Source organism: Biomphalaria glabrata, chromosome 3 (genome assembly GCF_947242115.1).
Source record: "Biomphalaria glabrata chromosome 3, xgBioGlab47.1, whole genome shotgun sequence".
Classification (NCBI taxonomy): domain Eukaryota; kingdom Metazoa; phylum Mollusca; class Gastropoda; family Planorbidae; genus Biomphalaria; species Biomphalaria glabrata.
Genome location: NC_074713.1, coordinates 37,439,315 through 37,451,630, shown reverse-complemented (window position 1 = coordinate 37,451,630; position 12,316 = coordinate 37,439,315). Strand labels below are relative to the sequence as shown.

Genomic DNA, 12,316 nt, shown 5'->3' with positions numbered 1-12,316 from the left:
AAACGCAAAATACCTAGGTCAAGGAATCCACATATTGATGAAACTATCAAAAATCAAACAAAACATTAGGGTTTATTAAAAGAAATTTCTATAAATCAAATATATACATGTTATTTAAAATGTTTTTTTAACCTTGGTTAGGCCTATAATAGAATATGCATCCTCTGTTTGGGACGCCTCAACTCAAGAAAACAAGAAACTGGAACAGACACAAAACAGAGCAGTGAGATTCATAACTAAAGTAACACCTTAGGTAAAATCACTAAATTTAGAAAGCCTTCAGGATAGAAGACTTAAAAGTAAAGTAGCAATTATACATAAAACACTGAACCATAATCTTCAAATACAAAATTTAATAAAATACTCAGAAAGACACGTGCTATGGTAAATTTCGTTTCTTTTCTTTTCTAGTGCTATTAGAGCATGGAATTGGTTGCCTGAGCTATCCAGGAAAACCACTGACTTGATACATTTTAGGTCATCGGTTAATTATGCATGACTAAATGCATGACGCGTAGGAGTAATCATCTACTTTTTTTGAAGTAACGTCTGTATTATATAAGATAAGATGATGTTATAGATGCTTTAATTGCTGCACAGAAAGCACGATTTGAAGTGAATTGAGATATGTCTCTTGTGATTTATTTCGCCAATAAACAACTGTATTATGCATTAAAAGAATCTAAGTGATTACTTTTTGTTAATTTTACTGATATACCAATTTGAATTTAGGCTTATATATTTATGAAGTAAATTATGTCATGAAGCCGAATGTCAAAATGCAAGGGGCCCCCAAAGATGTTAATCCCCCCGGGGCCCCAAATCCCTAGCTACGACCCTGTACACAACAGTAGTAGATAGAAGGGTGAAAATGCAACAGTCCATGGTGATTACAGATGCCCAACCTGTGACTGCAGATGGGCATCAAGGATTGGCCTCTTTAGTCACACAAGAAGTTGCAAAGGGAAAAGATCGTCTCTTGAGACGTAAAATGCCACACAGTCATCTACAGAATTAGTATAATGAACCGAAACTATTTAAAACGCACATCCGGGAATGTAGATCTAGATCTAGGTCAAAGGCCTGCTGCTAAATCTCAAGACTTGAGAGAATTCGCGTTGTTAGGCTAAGAAATCAACAGTTAACATTTCCTGTTTCATTTCTCTTCTGTTGTGTGTCAATGAAAAACAAATTTATTTTCAAACATAGATCTATTACAACGGGTTTTCTTTGGTAAGTAGATCTAAATCTAGAATAGGCTTGAACATGACAGTTGATGTGAGTATTGACTTTGACTTATGACTATTTTGAGATTCAGAAATATTGAAGGCCAATCCGATCTCTCCTCTGGCTAAGTGTACGTAGTCGTAAAGTAGACCACTAGCTGGTCGTGTGTAACCGTGTTGTTCAAACTTTAGCTTACTCACGATGACGACTAGACTCTAGATCTAGATATTTGATGTCACTATATCAATATCTATTTAGAATTTAGATCTAAATCTAATCTAGATCTAGATAGCAGACAGAACAGAGTGTAGAGATCATCTGATTTTATACTTATTATTATTATTATACTTATAAGTTATTAAATATAAGTTATAGTAAATTATAATTATTATTATAATTAATATAATTACTTTAATTAGATCTAGAATCTAGACTAGATTGTCACTATTATATCTTAAGTCTTTATAAGGTAATCCTGTAGATCAGCGCCCCGCGTCATTTTCACGACATTCTTTGTTGTCAAGGCTTGATCAGCAACTTGGCTAGATTTTTTTTGGCGGGGGGAGGCGTGTCATTTCGAAAGCTGCCAACTACAAATAAACATTTCTTTTACAAATCTAACTACTATTTTTGATCTAGATCTATGTCAAATATATATATATTTATAGGCATATATATATATATATATATATATATATATATATATATATATATATATATAATATGCTCTTATGCTGTGATTGATTTAGATCTATGTCCAGATTTATTAGATACCCCACCAGTATAAATAATTATTATGTCTTACGTTTTTCTTTAGGCTCTGTTACTCATTTTTCCCAGAATTTTTTTTTTTTTTTCAGAATTTAAAAAACTTAAAATAGTAAAATACTGTGATCAAATTACAGCCATTGACAAATATAAGATACAGAGATGTCAATGTTAGTAGAACTTTACCATGACAAGATTTTTGGAGACTTTAAGGATGGAATGAATGATCTATATGTATGTGTGATATATATGTGTGATATATATACATATATACAGGGTTCGTAGCCACCTTGAAAACCTGGAAAACACCTTGAATTTCATATTAAATTCAAGGCCTTGAAAAAGCCTTGAATTTCGTAAAAAACTGTGAAAAAACCTTGAATTTTAAAACTGGACCTTGAGTTCTTTCCCTCCCGATACCTGGTGTTTATTTTCGTTTTTTTTCCCGGTTACATTGAGCTGACCAGTGACGACGCGTCTACACCGCCTTTCGCCCACTTGTGCAGCGCGACCTCGTGATTGAAAACGACCTTGGCTCAAGCAAGCATTTCACTTAGCACTATTTTCCTTTCACTGTTACGACCGAAGACGCGCTAGATCTAGTCTTATCTTTGTGTCTTTCTGAGTATTTTATTAGATTTTGTATTTGGAGATTATGATTCAGTGTTTAAGTATAATTGCTACCGGTACTTTACTTTTGAGTCTTCTCACAATCCATCCTTCTCATCTAGCTAGAAATAGTATCTAGATTTAGATCTAAGTTAGATCTAGTGAAGATAATTCGCGCTTAACCTGAAAACTCCGTGAATTTTAGTTAATTTAAGGATCTAGATACAGGTACATCTGATGTCTAGATTGCTCTAGAAATACGCTAGATTCTAGATTTACGCTAAATCACTAGAATCTAGTGAAGATAATTCTCTCACATCCGTTAAAAGTCCGCGAAGTTTAGTGACATTGAGTTAGAACCTACAGAGTCTAGATCTACGATAGATTCAGTGAAGATAATTCGCACACAGCCGTGAAAAGTCCGCCAATTTAGTGACTTAGATCTAGACTGTAGAAGCAGTGACAGTCCGCGAAGTTAGTCACTTAGATCTAGACTCAAGATTTACGGTAGATTCAGTGAAAATAATTCACACACAGCCGTGAAAAGTCCGCGAATTTTAGGGACTAGATTTACGGTGATTCAGTGAAGATAATTCGAAAAAAAGTCCGCGAATTTAGTGACTTAGACTTAGATCTAGACTTAATTTACGCTAATCCAATAGAATAGAGTGAAGATAATTCTCTCACAGCTGTGAAAAGTCCACAAATTTAGTGACTTAGATATAGACTGTAGATTTACAGTAGATTCAGTGAAAATAATTCGCACACAGCTGTGAAAAGTCCGCGAATTTTAGGGACTAGATTTACGGTGATTCAGTGAAGATAATTCGAAAAAAAGTCCGCGAATATAGTGACTTAAATTAGAGTCTAGATCTACTGTAGATTTAACGAAAATATTTCGTAGCCCGTAGAGTTATTTTGGTTGTAATTTACTTAAAACTGATGGAAAGCAAGTCAACTGCTATAGTAAGAATGAAATATGGATGCCACTTATGTATCAAATTGTTAAAATGTTTTATGATATATATGCTCTTATAAAAGGGACGCTCCTAATTCTACAGTGTAATACTAAATTAATGTAGGCTCTAACACATTTTTCGAAATAATGTAATAGCCTACATGCGTAGACAGTGCTACTAGTATAGGCTTAATCCTTTTAGGATCTACAGTACTACACACTGAGCGATTAAGATAAGGCCTATATTTATTATAAGGAATCCAATATTTGCACGCATACAGTTACCGATACATTATCAAACTTAACCTAATGATTTTGAAAACAGGTAGACCTAGAATTGGAATCTCGTTCTATTATTAGATTTAATTAAAACAAGAAAAATTCAACAAAAACAAAATCGAACACTTAAAACACAATGTAAACCATGTGCAATGTTAATATTTATTTTACCATAACAATACTCTTTGAAATAAAATACAAAAATACACGTTTATAAAGGTCACAAAAAAAATTATTACCTTATTATAATATCAATACACAAACTTATTTAGTTGATGTTAAAAAAAAAATTAAGTTTTTGCTCTCTCTTTTCACAGACACATATATATATATATATAAAATATGCCACACATACATAAACATATATACATTTCAAAAACAGTTACTGACGTTAGCATCAATGCATAGGATAGGATTCAGTAATCCCCACCAATAAAACAATCTCCCGTAGACTCCCCGATGGCTGCTCCATCTTTACGGCCGAATTTCACGCAATATCGCTTGCACTTATGGCGGTAAAAGCACCAGAAAGGAGGAAATTTATAATCTGCTCCGACTCCAAATCTGCATTACAAGCTTTTGGGCGGATGAAGACTGACATCCCATTGGTACATAAGAGCCTGAAGCTGTTGGACCAAATAACAGCCGACCGTAGGGATGTCACCTTCATCTGGGTCCCCTCCCATGTTGGCATTGAGGGAAACGAAGCCGCAGACAGAGAAGCAAAGAGAGCCCTAAATCATGCGGTGTCAGGAACCCAAATTCCCTACTCGGACCTGAGACAAAGTATTGCCTCTGCCACCTATCGAGAGTGGCAGAACCAATGGGAGGCTGAGACTCACAGTAAACTCAGGCAGATTGTGGCGGATGTCAGGTGGCGGCCCACATCTAAGGGTCTGACAAGGCGTGGTAGCACGACCATGTCCAGACTTAGGATTGGCCACACCTACTTCACGCACTCTTTTGTACTGAAGAGAGAGGAGCCCCCGCTTTGTGAGTACTGTGACTCTCGCCTCACCGTGGAACATATCCTCGTTGATTGCCCCAGATACCAGGATGTCAGGGCGAAATATTTTAGAGCCACTAATTTAAAAGCACTATTTGATAATGTCGACCCTAGGAAGGTACTGGGCTTTATCCGGGAAGTGGGGCTATCTACGAAGATCTGATTTATGAATTTGTGAACATGCACTATTTACATTAGATTTTTACCAAATATTTAAATTTTTACTACCTTTACTATTTTAACTGTGAATAGACCTTGATTTTAATGATATGACTGTAAGAATCTGGCCCTTGTTGTTTAGAGAGAGAGTAGTCCTTAAGGGACTGCAGGCACGACATGGCCTAAATTGTGCCGATGTGCCTCAAATTACAAATTACAATTACGGGAGGCTAGTTCAGTCCCCGTTTAGGTCTCGATAAGAGCAAGTAGTGCCAGGAGTGTAATAGCGTAGTTGTGATGGAGTGAGAATCGGATATTAGTTTCGTTTATGGTCACACTAGTTTGTTTGTTATTCCTGTCGATTCGGGAGACTGTTGAACAGCCAACCAACCAACTAACCACATTCAGGCATCAAACAAATCAAATTAACCAACCAACCATCCTGTCATCCTACCACAACTTACCAACTACCAACACCATCAAACCAACTAATAAGCCATTCATTCAGCCAACCAACCAACACCATCAAACAAACAACTGCCAACCAACCATCCACAGCAAACATACAACATTCAACTATAAAACACCCTAACACAACCATCCAACCAACCCAAGCCAACAAACCACTGCTAATCCACAGCAAACCACCCACAACCAACAACCTACCAACACCATCCGACCACAACCAACCAACCAACACCATCAAACCATCCAACCAAACACAACCAACAACCACTGCCAACCAACCCCATCAAACCATCCAACCAACAATAACCAACCATCCACAGCAAACCAACAATATCCAACCAACCTACCAACCCCACCAAACCATCCAACCAACAATATCCAACCAACAAACAAACCTTCTAATACCATCAAACCAACCACAACCAACCAACCAACACTATCAAACCATCCAACCAAAAATAACCAACCAACCACCCACAGCAAACCAACAATATCCAACTAACCTACCATCAGACACCTTAACACAACCTCCCAGCCAACCATCTATCCATTCAACCACAACCAAAAAACCACTGCCAAACAAGAAAAAAATCACAACCAACCATCAATCAAATCAACCAATAAACTATCCATCCAATCAACCACAATCAACCTACCAACACCATCCAACCACTGCCAACCAAAAAACCACAGCAAAATAATAACATCCAACCATCAAACATCCTAACACAACAACCCATCCAACCAACCACAGCAAACCAACAACATCCAACCATCAAACACCCTAACACAACCATGCAACCAACCATAAATCCAAGCAAATAACCAACCACAAACATCCATCCACTCATCTATCCATCATCAAAATTTACCTTAGTTTCTATTATTAATTACTTTATTTATCTTTAGAACACTTGCAACAGCCTTTAGTAAACAAAATGTGAAAAAAAAAAAAGATCCTTAAAATACTACAAGTTGGCAACACCACTGTACATTACCAACAAACAAAATGGCGGCGTGCAGATCATATTAAAAGTCGCTAACGTACTTTATTTAAGTCATTCAAAATGTAAAGGTTCTTTTTTTTTAATCCAAATTTATTAAAAAACACTAATTACATGCATTAAATGAATTAAATTTTATCCTGGCTAATTATCGACATTTTATGAACGCGGGACGCTGATATACAGGATTACCCTTTATAAAATAATCTAGTCAAATCTAGTGTACATTATATAAATTCTAGTCTTTTTTTTTATCAGTACATAGATCTAGAGTAACTTACATCTATCGAACACCTTCGTTTTAAGGTACTTATCGAACACCCCATTGTATTTTTTAAAATTCACCTTTATTTCGATGATTATAAAGAAACTAGTCCATTCTTATTGTGCATCGTCCATTTCTTTATAGTTAAGTTATAATTAGTTTCATTTTCACCCGAGGATCATTTTTTTACTTATATTCAAAGTGCATTGGTAATATTGGTATAAAAATTTCACATTTTTTGAATTCTTGGGAAGAGTGGAGTGAGTCTCGGGTTAAGGGTATTTTTTAATGCTAATGATGCTTCAGCTCAAAAAAACTATATAATACGCTTCTAATTAGGCTGAGAAATATTTACAACTATTTATTTGAAAGTGTCCTTTGTTACCTAAACATGAAAATTGAGGTTTAAAAAGGGGGTGTTCGATAATAGCAGTTTTTATATAAGCAATCTCAGCTTCGTAAGATATCGAACGCCATTTTAATGTTAAAAATAAACATCAAAGGGATATAACCCAAAGAAGACAAAATATTTAAATTATATATTTTTTAATTGTTATTTTTTTAAATAATGTAATGCAAAGTACAGATATAAATTAATCATATGTTACAATTTGTATCAGTTATTTGTGGTTTACCGTAAATGTGCTATATTTTTTTAAGTAAATAGATTTACATCGATATATGCACTAATTGTACCCATTTTAAAAGCTTGATTTTATGACACATATATTATAGCTAGATGCTAATAGTATCAATGTTCCACATCGGGGAGAAACACAGTGGAATGTATTCAGTTGTTGTTTCTTTTTCAGATGCCCCATTCTATTAACTTCTGAATTATGTGTTATAAACCAATACCTAGCGCATGTGCTTGATGTGAAGAGATATTAATAAAACGAAAGGGCAAAGGGGGAGGTATAGAATGCAGATATGGTATTTTGAAATAAAAATGTCTTGGGCAGGTAAAAAAAAAAGGTCGGGGGGGGGGGGTGGTGGGGGAGAGAAACAGTCAAGACACTGTATCCAGAGATCATCAATAATTGATCGACCATTAGAATGTGACGTCAGCCTCAAATACATAGAGTCCGTTGTGCTTCTCGATCTAGACGTGTGGCGCCGGGTCTATAAAATTATTTATATATATATATATATATATATATATATATATATATATTAATGCGCTACAAAGACACTCCTTTGAAACATCACAAATACACAAAAATAATAACAATAACGCATTTAACCACTCTCTTATTCTGCCTACACCCCCTTACCCGCGCTTCCACTCTCCAACATTCACACTTTTTCAGTGCAAAGTAACAACGTAAATTTCAAGACTCAATCCAAACGCAGCCACCAGACTAACACACAACAACAAAAAAAAAAATGGTCAGTGATAGCGTAACACACAGGTGTAAACCAGGCCATCAACACAGCCCCAAAACATTGTTCAAGTTGTAGTAAGAACAATGTTGAGGGGAAAGGGGGAGGAGCCATCAGTCGAGTACCTACGGTCAAGCCGCTAATTAGGTCACAAACACTAGGCATGATAGATACGTAGTATATATAGTTATGTTGTTTGTGTGTGTGTGTGACAAATACTAAGCGTGCTCTAAAATACGTTGTTTGTTTTTTTTTGGTCAACCAGGTGGTTTAGGGAGGGCGGATTTATCTACATCTATAGGTAACACAGCTTGCAAGCTACCAAAGCTTTTCAGCATCCCCCCCCCCTTCCCCGCCCAGATCGAAAAATATCTAGCACTGACTTTTAGGCTGTTACATACACTGAGCGTGCTAGATCGGCGGCTAGTTACGTAGGGCCGCGTACCGTATGTTTTGTTTTTAGGTCAACCAAGTAAACTGTTGTGTCCTGCAATGACTTGGGGAGGGCGGGATTATCTATTGGCTACCAAAGCTTATTAGGCTCTCCCTCAAATAAATAATATCTGGATTTAATTTATTAATGGCCTTATGTCTCAAAATAGCTTAGACCTAAATAAGTACTACGGTAATGCGTTACTGGGCTTAGCACCGTCAGTTTCTAAACAGAGCTGATCAGTGATAGATTCCTTCGATGTGGACCATTTGAAAATGACTAAAAATCTGTCTTTCTTGACATGGCGTAAAAAGAAAATGATATAAATAAAAAAAATATAGATTATAACACTTTTGAAACACCATACTTTTCACAAAATTTTAGGATTATAACACTTTTAAAACACCATACTTCTCGTGTGTTCGATAAGTTCTTCATATGTTCGATAAGATAAGATAAAGCTAAAAAAGTGTTCGATAATTTAAGCTTTTGAAATCATCAACCTGACCCATTTTAACATCAAATATAAGTTTAACTATGAGTAGTAATAGAATAAAACATGTCTACTTTTTAAGAAAAATGGATGAGGAGTTCACAGATACAATCAGTTTTTTTCTAGGTCTAATTTTTACGGAGATACACAAATTCAAACATAAAAAATGTCGGCGAATGAGCTTAACTTGTTCGATAAACGTAAGTTACTGTACATGATGTACATTTATTCATGTATTATTCAGTTTATTGTAGATCTATATTTATATTAGTATTACTAATATTAGATAATATATTACATAAACTCATTTAATTTTAATAAACATTAATATCAGACTTATTATTATAGTAAGTATAAGCATAAATCAATCTCTAGATCAAATGATTCTAATCATTCTAGTCACAGTCTTTGTAAACTGTATTGTAAGTATTGTGTTTTATTATCTATTCAGAAACTATTCTAGTCATTCTACTAATAATCTAATTCTAGACTTTGTCTAGAAATTGAGAAATCCAAAAAAATACTCTTTAAATACTTTAAAAGTTACCTTAAAGTTAAGTACTTTTAGTTAGAAATATATATCTATGTTATGGATCTTAATATATTTTAGATCTAAATACTAATACTAATAATACTAGAGATCTAGATTCTAGATCTATTAACTAGTGATAAGTATAAGTAGTTATGGCATCCAGTGACTGTTAGACTCGATCTAATAGATCTTATTATTATTATTAATAGTATTCTTATGTGTTATTCTTATATAGAACGAAATCTAATATAATATCTAATAGATTGTAATATAGATCTCTAGAGAGTAGTTTTATTTTATAGAATTTATATATATATATATATATATATATATATATATATATATATATATATATATATATATATATATATATATATATATATATATATATATATATATATATATATAAATTTCTAGAATCTAGATATAGACAAGAACTAGTAAAACTAGATGATCTAGCTAAACTGTGACATCTAGATTAGATTTAGCTAAATCTATATCAAGATCTCTAGATCTATAAATAAAATGTGTATATTATAATAAATACTATAATATGTCACTTCCTTCACCTAGCCCTTAGTCTGTTGAACCTTTGAGGCACCATACAAGATCTCTGTCAACCCTTTTTCTCCATCCTCTCTGTCGTTTGCCTCTGGTAGAATTTCATTCAAAGACAGGGCTGTCCATTCTTTGATGTTGTCTTCCCATTGCTTCCTCTGTCTTACTCTTTCTTAAGATATAAAAATATATATATACACATAATTATATACAATCTAGTATTCTAAATACAGATTAAATATAAATCAGACAACACACTTAAATTTTGAGTTTATGATATAGATCTTTTTAAAATAATACAATTCTGTATACTTTATGCAGTATTAAATATAAATTTATTATTTTATTTTTAATGACTTAATAATATTAAAAGATAAACACAATTTTTATAAAATAATAAATCATTTGGCAGTCTAAATTATATTTGATATTTTCACTAGACTATATAGAAAGGATGATCTAGTGCTGTAGAAAGAAACAAGGAATTAAGGATTGGCCTTTCTGGCAAGTAGGAACTTGCTTACTCATTTTAGCTAAATATGTTCACTCTGTATGACTAATTATTATAGTATATATATAATATGCTTTTTAAAAAATAAATTAATAATTCATAGATTCTGGTTTTAGTTTGTTACTTAAGCAACTAGTTTAATTTGATTGTTGTATTGATTGTTTTTTATTTAATTAAAAAAAATATCATTCAATTAATTAGTCCTTGTTATTCTCATTCATTTGTTACATTTATCTGTTCTTGCTGGCATCAGATATATTTTTAGAAAAGTTAGGTTTCCCTAGGTTAGCCACTGCTTTTTTCCCCCACAATGATTATTATTCCAATGACAGTCCTGATACTGTCATGGTGGTACAGTGTAGGAATCTAAGGGCCTGATCAGGGTATCTTTTGGGTAATGGAAGGTCAGTTTAAGGGGCTGAATTCACCTATTTACGTAGCATTATCACAAGAGATGAAGATGCATATCACAATGTTGTATGTCAGATAGGTAAAGCAGGAGCCATTTTCCAAAAACTAATGGCCTATCTGGGCAAACAAATCAATCAGCCTGGAGACCAAGATCCACCTCATCAATACCATCAATGTCCCCACCAATGCTTGCAAAACATGGAAATCATTGATAAAGGTTGAAAAGAGACTAAACATGACTCGGCAGTGGTGGCTGAAAAGGGTCATGGGAGTAACATACCAAGATCATGGCACCATTATAGAATTCCTTTCCCACACTGTCAATCTTTCCCTGAGTGAAATGGTGACCTAAGGTTGTATGAGATTCATGGGATATATCCTCAGACAAGACAAAACATATTTACCAAAAAAGTCAGCTATAACATAGAAGCCGAAAAAAGGATAGCAAAAACATGGCCGTCCACTTGTAACATGGGAATAGGCTTTGAAAGTCACCTATGACCCATCTCTGTAGAGAGAGCTTGCCTTCATATGCCCAAATGGCACAGCAGGGAAGAAATCTATATTAATTAAATGAGCATTCTGTCTGCAGAGCTTATCAGACAGAGAGTTAATGGAGAGCTGAAAATTTGTGTTGAAAGTAGTTTTACAGTGTCTCTTTAATCCATTATTGTCATTTAGTCAATTCAAATCAAAAGGGAATTCTCTCACCCACTTATTATTTATTTCTATGGTGTGCAAAATATGGCATTCAATTTTCATTTGATAAGTTTCTATATGAATTAGACTTACCTTTTTTTAATGATAAAAGTAATTCATTGATCCAAATTACTACTAGACTAGTTTTTATTTAATTTTGTTTTCTTTTTCTGACTAGTTTTTAAATAAGAATTAGTTTCTTTGCATACCATTTGATCTGTTGAGAATTGTGTTTTCAGCTTCTGTAACATCTATTTTTACTTGTTAAATCTTTCAATGAAATGCAAGAGTTTTACACTATCTAAATGTATGACGCATACCAGTATATATATATACATATATACTGATTTTGTGTGCATGGTTTTCTTATCTATTGCATTAGAAATTACAGTTATTAAAAGGTTATGGTAATGCTCATTGATCTTTTGTTTAAAGCAGGTGACCTAAGTGTTCACCATGAATGCAGAGGTGGACCATGTTGATGTGGTCAAGGAGGGCTACCTTTGGAAGAGGGGTAAGTTTGAGGTATACTCAGCAAATATGGACCCCAACT

General features: G+C 33.9%; 1 protein-coding gene across 13 annotated transcripts in view; it reads left to right on the top strand.

Annotated features, from left to right (window-relative positions):
* The first annotated feature begins 1,074 nt into the window (after nt 1–1,074).
* LOC106079823 (RAC-gamma serine/threonine-protein kinase-like) overlaps nt 1,075–12,316 on the top strand; it is a 34,951-nt gene continuing 23,709 nt past the window's right edge. For 2 of the 13 annotated variants that reach the window (XM_013241044.2, XM_013241048.2), the window contains exons 1-3: nt 1,077–1,233; nt 10,583–10,650; nt 12,199–12,277. In XM_013241044.2, the coding sequence (XP_013096498.2) occupies nt 12,220–12,277 (58 nt within the window). In that variant the 5' untranslated portion in view covers nt 1,077–1,233; nt 10,583–10,650; nt 12,199–12,219. Of the gene's footprint in view, nt 1,234–8,780; nt 9,253–9,455; nt 9,475–10,582; nt 10,651–12,198; nt 12,278–12,316 lie in introns of those variants that run through there. The other 11 variants (XM_056024861.1, XM_056024862.1, XM_013241045.2 and 8 more) reach the window with 11 other exon arrangements.